Source organism: Centropristis striata, chromosome 6 (assembly GCF_030273125.1).
Source record: "Centropristis striata isolate RG_2023a ecotype Rhode Island chromosome 6, C.striata_1.0, whole genome shotgun sequence".
NCBI classification, from domain to species: Eukaryota; Metazoa; Chordata; class Actinopteri; order Perciformes; family Serranidae; genus Centropristis; species Centropristis striata.
This window is the reverse complement of record NC_081522.1, coordinates 6,013,477-6,028,991: the sequence shown is the minus strand read 5'-3', so window position 1 is coordinate 6,028,991 and position 15,515 is coordinate 6,013,477. Positions and strand designations below refer to the sequence as shown.

The window sequence follows — 15,515 nt, the reverse complement described above, 5'->3', positions numbered from 1 at the left end:
ATTTCAGAGTACACTGAGACATTAAACTGCATAATTTTCAATTAAATTCTGGAAAAGTTGGTGTGTTCTAAAACTTTTGACCAGTAGTGTAGATTTAAAGCACTTTGGATCAACTGAATTGTGTGTAAAGTGCTAAATACTAAAGTTGAATCAATACATCATAACTCATATCTGTAAAAGGATTCTCGTTTTATATATGTGTGTGTGTTGGTGTGTGTTCAGAGGTTTTCTTCACATTCTCTTTGTCTATCTCCCCTCTCTTTTTGCACTCCTGTCTGTTTTGCAGAAGGTAAGCTCAGACTCCCTCCTCTATAATCATTGTCCTTCCCATCTCCTTTCTGTTTTTCCGACCTGCTCTCTTTCTCTCTCTCTCTCTTTTTCTCCCTCCCTCTCAGCCTGGCATCAACAGTTGAGAGGTTGCTGTGTCAAAATATTGTGTTTGACCTTGGCATTCTTTCGGGCAATTTTCAATGTGAAGCTCTTGATTTCTCACAGAAGCAGAATCTGAAGCTGCACCTGCAAAGTTCGCTTGGATAAAATGCTGCTTATCTTTCTTTGCAGACTTGTTCAAATTGAGTGATTTTATATTTTAAAGGAAATGATAAAATTACATTATTTACAGATGTAAATGAATGATCATGCAGGGCAATGAAAGTCAAATTATTAAGTAAGAGATACACATGGCCATCTGAAGGGGTGCAGCAGCTACACTGTTCTCCTAAAAGTAAAGTAAAAGTCTAATATTGCCATGCCCTGATGGTAAAAATGTGTTTGACAGACCTCCCTCTAGACCAAAGATGATTAACTTGGATCACAGATGAACCAAAAAAAAATCATAAAAGCAGAAGACAAGTTCTGTATCACACTAGTGTACCTTTCTCTGCTGGGCCTGGCCTCTTCATGTGAATCTATTCCAGCTTTCATGATTACACTGTCTGTCACAGCATATCTTGTGATCACAGGGGATCCCAGTCTTTATCACACAGAGTGTGGTTTATTTCACACCTACCCACTGTGAACACTGCTGGGAAACACTGTCCCGTACAGACTCTGCATCATATCTGTTGTCGTGCGCATGTGTCTGCATTTTTGTGTGTCTGTGTGATGTGTCCTGCAGGTCTGCCAGCACCCAAACTCCAGGATGAGAGAGTGGGGGGCTGAGGCGTTGACGGCGCTTATCAAGGCCGGCCTGGCCTACAAACACGACCCGCCGCTGGCCCAGAATCAGGTAGACGACAGTACAAGTGTTAAATACTAATTAGTAATAATACATTTTATTTGTAAAGCACTTTTAATAAAGGTATCTCAAAGTGCGTTTCATCAAACTTAATTATGTACGGCAGGGGTGTCAAACTCTGGCCCGCGGGCCAAATTTGGCCCGCAGTGTAATTTTATTTGGCCCGTGAGGCAATACAAATTATTATATTATTATTGAACTATAAAAGCTGACCTGCCGGTATTATACAACGCATTTACCGCTAATACTACAAATCCCACAATGCCCTGCTGTTGTTTTGGCGCGTCAATCAGGACAGGACCCAGAAACGCGCTCCTCAGAGACAGTCGTCATAGCAACCTCAAGCTAGAGCTGTCTCCGAGCTACCCCTTCCCAAAAATGGTGAAAAGAAAGGCAGAATTTATTAACCTGTTGAAAAAGTTCATTTTGATATTTAAATCAGAAGGATGCAAATAGAAAAGAGGCATACGATTTTTATTTATTTTTTATTTAATAAATTAATGACATTGATGTGTTTTTTATTTGAAATTTGATTTTGCATGTCTGCACTATTTAGTTATATATTGTATGTTTATAAGCGTTGCTGGTTCCATATTTAATGTTAAAGCAAAACATGTTTGGTATATATTAAAAGGTTTATTTGTTCAATGTTGGCCCGCGATTTTATTCAAGTTTTAAATTTTGGCCCATTGTGTATTTGAGTTTGACACCCCTGATGTACGGTGTCTTTGATACAGGGTAGTGCAGTTCAGAGTGTTGCTCAGATGACTGAAAAGTCGATAATGAGTCAGAACAAGAAAAAAAAATCATAAAAAAGGCAACAAAAAAAAAATTAGAGACCAATGCAGGCGAGTCAATAAATCAAAAAAGAATAAAATAGATTTAAAAGCTGAAAAATAATAAATATAAGTATAAATATAAATAGTGTCTGTAAACCATCATTAATCAAATGCTCTTTGAAAATGTCATTGTGGTTTTGTTTTTACTCAAAGCACAAAAAAGCAGTACAAAACAAATCTGCTTTAAGAAAGTTGTTGGAATAAAACAAACAACAGCAAAACAGCATCTTCACTTCCATCTCGTTGCTCTCAGCCCTTCGCTATCATGAATATTGTAGGGAGTATTTTGTTAAAGGATGTATTGTTTGTCTTCTCTGGGTTTCACTTTTTAATATTGTTTTTAATCCTGACATTTGAGAAATCTCTTCCACTGTTGCAGTGTATGTCACGATAGATAAGAGTGTGTGCCAAAAAGCTTAAAATGTGCCAAACAGAAATGTCACATTCACTTTTTCTTGCCACTCACACACACTGTGAGCCTGTGACCTTCACCTTAGTGAGACAGATAAAGGGACGGCACAGAGCTTATCTGAAAGAGGGCAGGAGAACAGTGTGGAGGTTAATAGAAACAGCACAGAGCCATACACATGATGGCTGCCTTGTAAACAATCACAATGAAATGACTTCTTTAAGGCCTTAAGTTAGTACAGTGATCATCTTATGACGTGCAATATAAAAAGGAACAAAGAAAACATTTGCTTGCTTGTAATAGCTACTATACTGTATATTAAAAGACATTCAGTCTGATAGCCTTAACAATGACTCCTCAAGCATCTACATTCATTGTTCCCTACTCATTGATTCCCTTTATTATTTACTAGGCTGTATGTCATCCCTGCTACTCAGAGTTCATGCAAGTAATCCATTGTGTTAGAACAAGTAAAGATAAAGACAGTTATGACTCTCTGTCGGCAGAAGAGCAACATTATCTGCCCTAACTTGGAGATTAAAAAGTGATCTGCAGGGGCAACACTTATCGTATTAAGTGAGTATAACCTCCTGTGACCCTGTGTCCTCATATGTGGACATTTCATTTTAGGTTTTATGGACCTTATACTTAATTCTGCTTTACTATAACATGTTGTCCTCAGTAGTACACACTCTTGAAAATGCACAATACATCAATTAGTGTAAAAACCAGATGGCAGCACCTTGCTAAAGTCAATCAACAGCTTATCCCTAGACAAAAGTGGACCAGGTACAAAATTTGACACATCACCACAAATCACATTTATGGTTAAAACTTGTTCATTTGTGCTTAATAATGTTTGTAGCTTGATATTCTGTGCAAGTTTGACTTTTTTTTAGCAATAGCAACAAGCTACGACTCTGCTAATCAGGAAGTACTCATTTGAGAACGAATAGACTTTTACTATCATTCTTCCAAAGAGAGGGAGTAAATGTAAGGAAATAAAAGTTTTATACACTGGTGAATTAATTATGTTATACAGTAAAATTAACCGATTTGGGTTTTTTTCAAAAACTGCTTCCTGTTCAAAGACATTGCTTAGTTTTTGTACTTATGTCCTACAAATCCAAAATATCAAATATCTAGTAGAAACTAACAATACATACCAAACAAAAGCTTGGGTCTCAGGAGGTTAAATTGATTTGGACAACGTTTACACTCTGATGTATGAGCCGTCTTTCATTAGACACCTATGCATGTCTTCCAAAACTGGATGTATTAAATGCGTTCAATAAAGATGGCTTTTTAGATATATGCAGCTTTGCTAAAGTTTGCACAATGAAATGAAATATTTATATCTGCAGGTGACTGTAATTTGTGTTTAATCTGAAAATCACTTCCTATCTCTTTATTTTTACCCCCAAGCGGCTGCAGCTCCTGTTGCTGAACCCCCTGAAGGAGTTGTCCAACGTGCTGCATGCAGACATCCGGCAGAAACAGCTGGAGAGCGTCCTGCAGATCCTACAGAGCCAGGGGGACAGCCTGGGGCCCGGCTGGCCCCTCGTCCTGGGTGTCATAGGAGCCATCCGCAATGATCAAGGGTAAGAGCACAAGGGAAGAGGAGGAGGAGATGATGATAATAATAATAATAATAATAATACATTTAATTTATAGGCGCCTTTCATGTCACCCAAGGTCACCTTACAAAGTCTAAAATCATAAACATCTTTAAAAACAAGACAACATGGTAAAAACATCACAACATGGTAAAAACAAGACAATGTGATAAAAGCAAGTGCATTAATGGCCAGTTACAGCGTGTATGCCAGTTTGAACAGGTGAGTTTTGAGTTGTGACTTGAAGGTTGTGATGGTGTCAGACTGTCTTATGTGTGGGGGGAGGGAGTTCCAGAGCCTGGGTGCTGAGCAGCTGAAGGATCAGGCACCCATGGTACTGAGGCGTGATGTGGGGGTGATTAATAGTCCGGCAGAGGATGAGCGGAGGGAGCGGGAGGGAGTGTATTCATGAAGGAGGTCGCAGAGGTAAGTGGGGGCTAGGTTGTGCAGAGCTGTGATAGAATACAGCTAACTACAGTAGGCAGGGCTGTACTGATAAAAAGAATTCTGAACTCAACTCAAAGTGTCCCATGTGTGTTGTTTCCCTCCAGCGAGTCATTGATCCGAACAGCCTTCCAGTGCCTGCAGTTGGTGGTGACAGACTTCCTGCCCACCATGCCTTGCACGTGCCTACAGATCGTAGTGGATGTAGCCGGCAGCTTCGGCCTGCAGAATCAGGAGCTCAACATCAGCCTCACCTCCATCGGCCTACTGGTAAGATAGCAGATGCCCTGTGGGCTGTTTTTAAGTGTAATGCTCAGACAGAGTCAGGATTCCTGCAAAGCGGTTTATTCTCGACTCTCCAACTGCAAGATGCTCAGAAAACGATGATCAGCGGGTCCATTGGGCTTCCGGAGGCCACCAGCAGAATAATATGATGTTAACTGGTCAGTTCCCTGGTGTGAATGTGTTGAAGCAGAGCTTTACTAACAGATAATGCTGAAACTTAAATAAAACCAGGGTATAACGGTACATTTCTGCCCTATATTCAGTTTTTTTTAATGAGTAAAACTTGTTTTACAGGAGTGAGAGGTTGGACACTTTTCCAATAGTTTTAATGCTGAAACATAGTATGTTTCATATAAATCAACTGTTACGATATGACATACTTCCTTGTTTTGCTTTATTTGATCTAATTTACCAGCACTTAAGCACTTCACCGACATTTCATGGATACTTTGAACAGTATTCAGGACATGAAGAACCCGATATTGATCTGTGGTTTTGCAGGATTATTTCTCTTGGAGTGTGGCAGTTCCTGTGATATTACTTTATGGTAATAGGATAGCAAAACTGCCAGAAGCATTTTACCAACCTCCCGCTCCAATTTGTGCCCACACTCGCTCCCCTCCCCTCCCCCCCCACTTCCCCTTTTTTTCACCCCACAGTGGAACATTTCAGACTACTTCTTCCAAAGAGGCGAAGCCATCACGCAGGAGTTGGGGAGGGAGGAGGAGGCTCTGCAGAAGCAGGCCCAGGAGAAAGGAGAGACCCTGAACAGACCGTTCCACCCCGCCCCTCCCTTCGACTGCCTGTGGCTGTGCCTGTACGCCAAGCTGGGCGAGCTGTGTGTCGACCCACGGCCTGCTGTGCGTAAAAGCGCGGGGCAGACGCTGTTCTCCACCATAGCTGCCCACGGGACCCTGCTGCAGCAGCCAACATGGCATATTGTGGTTTGGAAGGTAACATAGAATAGAATCCTTTTTAAAAAAAATTTAAACATGTTTTTATTTGAAGGATGGAGTATTGATCACAGATATTCAACATACATCATTTTTCTTATCTCCCCCCCCCCCCCCCCCCACCCATCCCCATCGTGCTGTCAATACGGAAAATAAATTTAAAAAAAATTAAATAATGAAAATAAACTTGTGAGTGAGAAGTACACCTCAAATGTTATACGAAGAAAAGAAAAAAAAAGTTACAGGCATGAAAATATATACAAGGTTAAAATAATATTGTAATACAAAATAAATCTAATATCTATCTAAATAAAGATAAAATAAAAAAAATAAAAAAAATAAAAAAAATAAAATATATATATATATATATATATATATATATATATATATATACATACATATACATATATATATATATATATATACACATACATACATACATACACACATCCATATATAAAGAAATAAGAGGAGGGAAAAAAAGGGGACATCAAGACATTACAAATAGGCTATTTGCCTTCTTTTAATTTTTAATCTTGTGGGAGGGCTGTAAGTTTCTCAAAATAAGAATAGAATCCTAAAGAAGGATACTGAAATGTATTTTATACGTTATCTTATTTTAGACTCTAAATAGGCTGTCTTTGGAGCTCTTTCTGCTTGTTGACCTATCTTGGTGTCACCTATAGGTGCTGTTCCACCTGCTGGACTGCGTGAGGACGTCATCCACCACAGCTGACAAGGAGAAGATTGAGTCTGGCGGCGGGAACATCCTGATCCACCACTCACGCGACACAGCTGAAAAACAATGGGCGGAGACGTGGGTGCTCACGCTCGCCGGGGTGGCACGCATTTTCAACACGAGGCGGTATCTCCTGCAGCAGTTGGGTGAGCCTGGCGTCATCTCCTCTGATCGTGAAACACTTCATCTGATGCTTTTGTATTGAAGATAGACTATGACACACTGCTCCAGCTTGCCACAGCCCCCACTAAAACCCACACGTAAACAATGAAAGATTGAGCCAAGTCGAGCAAAAGTTCAGAAACAGCCTGGCTGTTTTTTACTGCTATATTACCACACATTAAGTCATGTTAAGCCCCTTGCGGACAGGATTAACATTCCAGTGAGATATGAATGATAAAACATGAGCTCCTCATTAACTGAACTCATCCCTCTGAACATTTTAGCCAGTGCCAAATTGCAAGAGGTGACTCATAATATACAACACATTCCCAAGCTTACTACACATTAAATCACTCAGAGGCACATACGGCCAAGATAAAATTAAGAACCATTGCTGGCAGTATATTATCACAATATTGGCCTCTGAAGTTGAATGCTTGTCATTGGGAAAAAGATTCATATTCTTAGAGACAACATTTATTAATGGTAAACTGTGTTTGGGACTGATCCACCCGCAGTTCTGGCTGCAGTTCTCAGTATGTGTCCTCTATGAACTTCTGTTAGTTGCCTCATGTTGGGTTGAAACCTCACATATCAAAGTGCAAATTTTCATTACGACACTGCGCCGCTAATTGGCAGTCTCATGCTCTCTCGCCAATGTGCTGTGTGTCTGCAGGTGATTTCTTTGAGGCCTGGGAGGTGCTGCTGAACCACATTCAATCAGCCGCTCTCAGCAAAAACAACGAAGTCTCCCTGGCGGCCCTCAAGAGCTTCCAGGAGATCCTACAGATTGTAACACCTGTTAAAGACTCGGACAAAGCTGGTGATGCACTTGCTGCTATGGGCGTCCCCCCAGTGCTCATTGACCCGCTCTCAGCGTCCGGTCCTGGCAGACCCCTGGTGCGTTCAGACTCACTAGTGGAGCGGCTGACACGATATAACGGCGCCGAGCTGCAGGCCCCTCCCCCCGGGGAGGAGTCGGCCTTAGAAGACTCTGCGTTATGGTGGTCAGCGTGGAACACGTGGTACCGAACAGGAACGGACAGCACAAGACCACCCAGCGGCCCGACGGAGAAGTTCTCCTTCATCCCCAGCCAGCCCTTCCTCACAGCGTTGATCCAGATTTTCCCAGCGCTCTACCAGCACATAAAAGCAAACTTCAGCATGGAGGATCTGAAGAAGCTGGGGGTCATCCTCCATGGGGCCGTGTCCGTGCCTATCAGCAGCGATGCCTCGCCCTTCATCCTGCCCTCCTACACCGAGGCCGTGCTCACCAGTCTGCAGGAAGCTGTGCTCACCGCTCTGGATGTTTTGCAGAAGGTGAGTGAAGTTAAACGTATTGTCAGAAAGCAAAAATATGGGTACAGAGCAAGGTTATTATAGTTTTGGATTTTTCATTAGTTTTAGTTTTCGTTGTGAATTTTTGTTTTCAAATTCAGTTAGTTTTAGTTAGTTTTTAGAGTGAGTTTTCTAGTTTTAGTTTAGTTTTTAGTTTTTGAAAATGCTTAGTTTTAGTTTAGTTTTTATTAGTTTTAGTTTTTTTGTAATGGGTATGTGCCTTTATTTCCTTTGGTTTATCCATCTTAGCCTCAATAAGGTTTTTAACTCTTACAGTTCGGGGTGTTTTGTATTTTGGTTCTAGTGTAGACATCCCAGTCTCAGTAAACATATTTACCATATGTTGCATGTTCAAATAGAAACACTGAATTATGAATGAAAAAAGTTGACAAAGACGAAAACTAAGGACATTTTCACTATAATTTCAGTTAGTTTTAGTTAGTTTTGTAACCACAAAATACAGTTTCAGTTAGTTATCGTTTTTTTAAAAACGTTTTTATTTTTTATTTCAGTTAACGAAAATGTTTTTTTCAATTTTAGTTTTCGTTATTTTGTTAGTTTTTGTTAACTATAATAACCTTGGTACAGAGGCATGTGTTATACATTATTTATCACACAAAATAGCATTAAGATTATGGCCAAGTGGGGTGTCATGTTGACCTAGAGCAGGGGTAGGCAACCTGCGGCTCTGGAGCCACATGTGGCTCTGCAGACCATCTGCAGCGGCTGTGACCAAAAAATTATAAGAAATGAAATGGTTATTTCTTTACATTTTCATTTATCACTGGTGTAGGCCCAAATCAATTTGCATTCTTCAACTATAAAAATGTGTATCTTATATATGGCATTAAAACAATGTTTAAGCTTACGAAAAGTCTATGGACCGATGACTTAACCTCAAAATTTTTCCAAGTCTAGTTCTGAGTTTCCCAAGCAAGGCTAGCTTTTAATTCAAAATCTCCTGAGATATTTCTTCTGTGTCCAAACTCTCATTTACACTTTTCTCGCTGCATTCTGACTAAATCATATGAATAAATGCTCATTATGACCTATTAGTAATGTTCATAGGCTAATTAAGATATAGTAGGCTGTTCTATCTTCAAACTGTAAGCCTCAAAATAAGGTTTGCGACTTTTTCTCTATTTTTGGCCAACAATGGCTATTTTGTTAGTAAAGGTTGCCAGGGAGCAAGGGCATTTTACACCTATAGTTTGTTCCTCTTGGTTTGGTTTCTCTTCAAACCGAGAGAAATCCAAACAATGCAAGATGCATCGCTACAAGCAACAAAAGTAAATACAAGAGGAACGTTCTGTGTTCTGGAGTGGTGCATATTTCTGTGAGAAAATACAAGGCACACCTGGCTACATGCCAATTTGTAGAGGACACCTGACAGTTGGGTTAAGATCGGAACATGTACAAACAAACCTGTTTGTTTGTGCAGGGTAATTACTGAGCAATTACTTTGTTTAAACCTGCCCATAATGAATCAGGGCAGAAAACCCAAACAGAGTAAAAAGTGTTGATGTGAAAACGCTCTTTAGTCTTTGTCTGTACCTATCGGCAGTTATGCAAATGAAATTAAAATGACTTTAAAACTTAATAATAAAAAATGAAAAAAGTGTGCATCATAATTTATTAGAGCCCTAGGTGATTTTTTTTTTAACCCACAGTCCAAAATTGTTTTATTGTTGTTATTTTATATTAATATTATGCAACTCAAAGCAGCAAATCCTGCCATTTGAGGTGAACTAGTAAATGTGAATCCAACATTTCATTTCAGCAATGCAATGTTATCATTGGACAAAACATTTTCTTGTACGTTTTAATTAACACTTTAACCTCGTATATCAACTCCAATCCTGTCTGCTACGAAGGGAAAGCAGACCCTTACTCTCCCTGTCAACCAAAAGTTATTTCTTCCCATTTCATGTCAACTCAGTCCAGGAAACAATGTGTCAGTCTGCTAAATTATGCAATATGTAGTCCCGTGGTGGATGTCAGCAGTGTTTGTTCCTCCCTTCCTTCCCTGCTGCAGGCCATCTGTGTGGGCCCTGAGAACCTGCAGGTCATGTACCCAGCCATCTTTGAACAGCTGCTACTCTTCGTGGAGTTCTCCTGCAAGCCTCCTCAGTACGGCAGGATGGAAACCAAACACGTGGCCAATGCCAAATACAACCAGGTACGGGGAAGCGGAATTGGCTGTTTAACTGCTTGGTTTTTCATTTGCAATTTATGCCTTTTTTTAAGACTTTGTTTCATTCAAATGTTGGATGGTGTACACTGTTATTCGTTGCACTTCTCTCTTCAGCCATTCTCAACAAGGTCCATCCCTCTTCTTTGATGTTCATGAAGCGCCCCCCCCCCCTCTTTCAGCCAAGTCCATATGAAGCCCCTATCATGGCCTTCATGATGCTGACAGGTTCTTCTGGACCCCCAACAGTAGCCCCAAGCCATTTCTTCCTTATATTCCCTCCCTCACACATCACCTTGCAAGCAGCACGCCAGAGAAATGTTTCCCTACTTTTTTAATTCAACACAGTTCAAATTGATTTAAAAACATTTATTTCCTAGCAATCTTCATCAAGATTACTTTATTTACAAAGCCACAAACATTTCTGTTTTTTTACCTCTCAAGAAAAGAGGAGTCTTTGATATCAGTGTCTATTTTTCCACTCGTTGTTGTGGAAACAAATCCAGCAGCAGGTGCTATGTCTTCAGGGAAATGTCTCGATCTAACACTGGCAGGCTGGTACAATTAAGCGAAGAAATGTAACACATTTCATGTTTAAACTCCAGTCTGTTAGTCCTGCATGTGGGGTCCAGACTCGGCCCATATCGGAATCTGAATCTGTTTAAATTGTTTAAGTGAGAGGAGTCAAACAAATTCCCACCCAGCCAAACAGATGATATGGGTGGTCTTCATTGCCTTGATGGCTTGTATCCAGTGTTGTCAGATTGCCTCAAATGTCCTTGGTGCTAGAAAAGTGTGTTTTCGCCCCGAAATCAATCCTGGTTATTGAATCTCATTAAGCTAACAAGCCACTGCAAATTCGATACAAATGAAAAAAAACACCAGTTTAATTGCGATCTTCTCTCATTCTGTTTCTTGGGACTACTCACTGGATAACCGTTTTAGATCCAGCTCTTTGCACCGGTGAGTTCCGTCCTCTCCTTCAGCCCCCCCCCTCTATAATTTTACTAAGCTGTGCTGAATGGTGACGACCTACCCTCTGCGGTAGATGAGATGTATCACGCCGCATGGTAGGCTCTCACGTCTCATCTGCGTCTCCTCACTCCATGCTCCCCCCTCTCTGCCTGCCACTAACTAGTGGTCTTGCCTCTGTGTGCACAGTCCCTGTGCAGTTCCATTTTCAGTTGATTTTGTGTTTTTTGGTGATGTTCATATGCACACCTGTGGTTCTGTTTATATTTCTTAAAGACACACTTTGTAGCATCAAGTCATTTGTCCGGCTATAAAATTTCAGCTATGCTACTTATAAAAGCCTAACAAAACCTGAAGCAGACTAATAGTCACTCTACCTTTAAATTAAATCTGCGTCTTACTTGCATCCTTATACAAAGTGTGCCTTTAAAAACTGCTTTCAATGTGGCTCTGCCAAAAAGTAGAGATAAAGGTTTTCATATTACTTTGACTGATATCCACTGCTGTTTTTTTCTTTCTTTTGTTCACTCCTCAGGCGGAGTGGGTTGCCTTAAACTATGTGCCCTTTGCTGAGCGCTCCCTGGAGGTGGTGGTGGACCTGTACCATAAAACAGCGTGCCACAAAGCCGTCATCAATGAGAAAGTTCTGCAGAACGTCATAAAGGTATTTTCACCAGGATCATGGTCACAAAACTCCTAGTAAAGGTTTGGAATTGATAGAAATTTTGTCTTGTCTCGTGACAAATTGTGTAACAGTCAAAAGCAACAAAATATACTTAAATATAAAACCTGAAACATATTACCAAAGCACCTCTGAGGTTAAAATATGCATTCTTTCAAGCAAGTGGTAAAGTTTGACTGTTTAGCTAGAGGCAGCACTGAGGCCGTCTTTTGTCAGATTTTAGCACTAGCCCAATAAGGACACTGTGTTCTTCAGTTTTCTTTCTTAAAGCTGGAGTGCGGGATTTCTTTTACACATAGACTAACATCTGTTACATTAAATACTTGCCAAATACAAACAAGTTCACATAATACTAAATAAGCCTATCACTGCCAAGGAAACTCTCTGTAGTTCACTGTATACCTGAGTTATGGTGGTGCATCAGAACTAACTCTGCTTTTAGACAAATATTATATTAGAAATTTTTAGATATTTAGAAAATAGTCGTTCCCTACAGATTCAATTCATGCACGTTTGGAAGAAGACTTGTAAAGAGTGCCCCTGTGGGTGGAGGTGCCACATGCTCACCTGCAGACAGACGTCTTAAGCACGAGTTGACAGTTTTTGTGTAACTACTAAAACGTTCCACACTGTAGAGGTTTCACAATTTCAACTTCAAGTTGAACTTCTGGTGTACCTTTATTAATGATGTCAAAACAGGTGTTTTCCATTAGCTGACTACAGCAAAGCACCACCTTTGGCATCCCAGTGTTGATTTTCTCTTCAGGCTGCTATGAAGAATAAATTAATATCTACTGTTGATCAAGTGACTGCATGTAGGTGTTGCCTGTAGTAATGGGCCTACAGGTGCTTTGCAGGTACCATATTTTCCTCAAATAGCAGCCGGAGCTTCTATTAATAAAAAATAAGTTTGGGACCCGGCTAATAATAGGGGCAGGCTATTATTTGAAGGAGGCTTTTATTAAAAAAAAGAAAATCAGAGCAGCTCTGACCGGCACTTTTTAGAGTGTTTTAAACAGCGCATTGTAGCCAGTTACCCGGATGACGGCCATATTGGAAGTACTCGGATGTAAACAAACTATGAACAGCACGCTGGATGTTCAATTTAAGCAGGATTTAAAATGTCTAAACTACTAAAAAGCCCAGAAGAACGTGCGTAAACGGCTCGATTTTACAGAGAATGGCTAGGACAGCGGGAGACTTTGACATGACACCGGTAAAACACCCGGTTTACAAAAGAGGCCGACTTTTATTTACTAAAAATTGTTTTTACACCCGGTTACTAAATGAGGCCGGTCATTAATAGGGGCCCGGCTTTAAATTGAGGAAATACGGTATGCAGGTTCACACACAGACACGTAGTTGATATGAAACAGCATTTATAGTCCAGCAGTATTATAGAAATAAGGCGAGATTATTCAGTGTTTTGTCTGTAGTCACTTCATGTCTTGTAACAGCAGACAGGCCAACCATGAGTGAGTGATGGAAGTCCAAGAGATGCTTTGAATGTAATAAATACATTTTGAAATCTCTAGTTAATTCAGTTTGCTGTCTGTGGAGTCTTTTAATGTCCACCAGCCTCTGGGCAGCTTTGACTTCACTTGTCTCTCTGATAGTATTGATCTCAAGGCTTATCTCTGATATGGAGCAGATGTGAATTTGGTGCCCGACATCATCAGTATTTTCTGAAAACAGTCTGTCGAAACCGTGCAAGTCATGGAAATTCATTCTTTCTGACACTTCTGAGTCTTCCTTTTTATTCACTTTCTGACACCTGTGTTTTGCTGCTGTTTTCCCATAGTCTGTTTATGAGAAACCTCGAACTGAAGAGAGTTAATTTGCCACAGAACTATTATGAAGGCTTCCCTCAGGACAAATCCAAATCTGGCCCACACCCCGTTTTCTACAAAACAAGAAGGCGATACTTGTTAAATCTCAACCTTGGGGAGCCCAGCTGTTCTCAGAAAAGAAGACTTTGTCAAAAAAAGATGGTCTATTGCTTTGTTTTGGTTTATAGGATGAATAGGACCATTGCCTGTTGCAGAAAGTGTTTTTGCCTGATTGTTAAGTCTATTTATTAAAGTCTCTGAGCATAAAAAAGAACGGTTTGCAGGGTTTCTCTTTGTTTCAGTCTCATGATTGTTATTGCTGTCTCCTCTTTTTGTTTTTGCCTTCACCCTCAAGACTTTAAGAATGCCCTTGGGTTTGAAGTATGCCTGTCCATCAGAGAGCACCTGGAAGCTCGCCGTGTCGTCCCTGCTGAAGGTGCTGTCTATCGGACTGCCTGTGGCACGGCAGCACGCCTCATCTGGAAAGTTCGACACTATGTGGCCGGAGCTGGCCAATGCCTTTGAAGACTTTCTTTTTACCAAAAGGTAAAGATTTAGCTCATATTAGTCTAGACGGATTTCAGAAAAAGGGCCTCCTATAAGAAGTGAGGAGCATTTATGGGTACAAGTCGGGAACCGGCCTACCTTACATATCTCAAGGGTGCGGCGTCCAAAAAAAATGGTTCCCAAGCGAAATTTTGAGTTTTTGACCTTCTAATTTGTATATTAAATGGCCAATTGCCCATCTTGCACAGTGATTGGACCATTTCCCCCTTAGTTTTTTGTAAGTAGGCAATCAAGATGAGGAAATTAAGTTTCTGGATCTATAGTCTAGGGTCAGAGCAAGGATATAGTGGAGGCTCAGTGCCTTTTTAATGTATATATATATGCAAAATACCAACTGGAACATTTAAAAGTGATATTGATTGGATATTTATGTTGGCCTTAAAAAAAACCACACAAATGAATGGTATTTTGCATATATATATATATATGCATAAAAAAGACACTGAGCCTCCACTATATCCTTGCTCTGACCCGAGACTATAGATCCAGAAACTTAATTTCCTCATCTTTGATTGCCTACTTACAAAAAAACATGGTCCAACAACTGAGCAAGATGGGCAATTTGGCCGCCATTTTGATATGCAAATGAGAAGGTCAAAAACTAAAAATTTCGCTTGGGAACCATTTTTTTGGATTCAGCCCCCTTGAAATAAGTAAAGTAGGCCAGTTCCTGACTTGTACCCATAAATGCTCCTCACTTTCACTTTTTGGACAATTCCGTCTAGACTATATTAAAGTTGCACGATTTGGACGTTTTTAGTGCCAAGTTCATTGTTTTTGTGTGTTTTTTTTCTAGCACACCTCCAGATAACCTATCCATCCAGGAATTTCAAAAGAATGAAGCAGTTGATGTAGAGGTAAATATTTGTTCCTAGTATCCAATATGTTAACGTGATTTTGTGTGGTAGCCAACATTTTAATTGTGTCCTCTTCTTTTTAGGTTGTCCAGCTGATCAGCACAGAGATTTTACCGTTTGCCAATTTCATCCCCAAAGACTTTGTTGGCCAGATCATGACTATGCTCAACCGAGGCTCCATTCACTCACAGTCTCCCTCATTTACAGGTAGGATATCATTTTGGCAGGTAAACTAATTTAAGTTATTTACTTTTAGAAACTTACGTTTCTGATGGCACCCAGCAGGGTTGCTGGGTGCTCCAATCATATTGTAGCCATTAAGTCCTTGGCTCGTTCCAAAAGCCCTCACTGCGGCTCATCACCAACAATGCCTGCTGTCAAACTCTTCATGCGTT

At 40.4% G+C, this 15,515-nt stretch overlaps 1 protein-coding gene across 2 annotated transcripts in view; it reads left to right on the top strand.

The window, feature by feature from the left end:
- mon2 (MON2 homolog, regulator of endosome-to-Golgi trafficking) overlaps window positions 1-15,515 on the top strand; it is a 61,132-nt gene that overhangs the window by 42,541 nt on the left and 3,076 nt on the right. The window contains exons 21-32 of one of the 2 annotated variants that reach the window (XM_059334597.1): window positions 1,118-1,228; window positions 3,911-4,086; window positions 4,653-4,815; window positions 5,490-5,783; window positions 6,470-6,668; window positions 7,361-8,004; window positions 10,058-10,201; window positions 11,159-11,176; window positions 11,721-11,849; window positions 14,052-14,242; window positions 15,060-15,120; window positions 15,204-15,327. In XM_059334597.1, the coding sequence (XP_059190580.1) occupies window positions 1,118-1,228; window positions 3,911-4,086; window positions 4,653-4,815; window positions 5,490-5,783; window positions 6,470-6,668; window positions 7,361-8,004; window positions 10,058-10,201; window positions 11,159-11,176; window positions 11,721-11,849; window positions 14,052-14,242; window positions 15,060-15,120; window positions 15,204-15,327 (2,254 nt within the window). The remainder of the gene's footprint in view (window positions 1-1,117; window positions 1,229-3,910; window positions 4,087-4,652; window positions 4,816-5,489; window positions 5,784-6,469; window positions 6,669-7,360; window positions 8,005-10,057; window positions 10,202-11,158; window positions 11,177-11,720; window positions 11,850-14,051; window positions 14,243-15,059; window positions 15,121-15,203; window positions 15,328-15,515) is intronic. The other variant, XM_059334598.1, reaches the window with a different exon arrangement.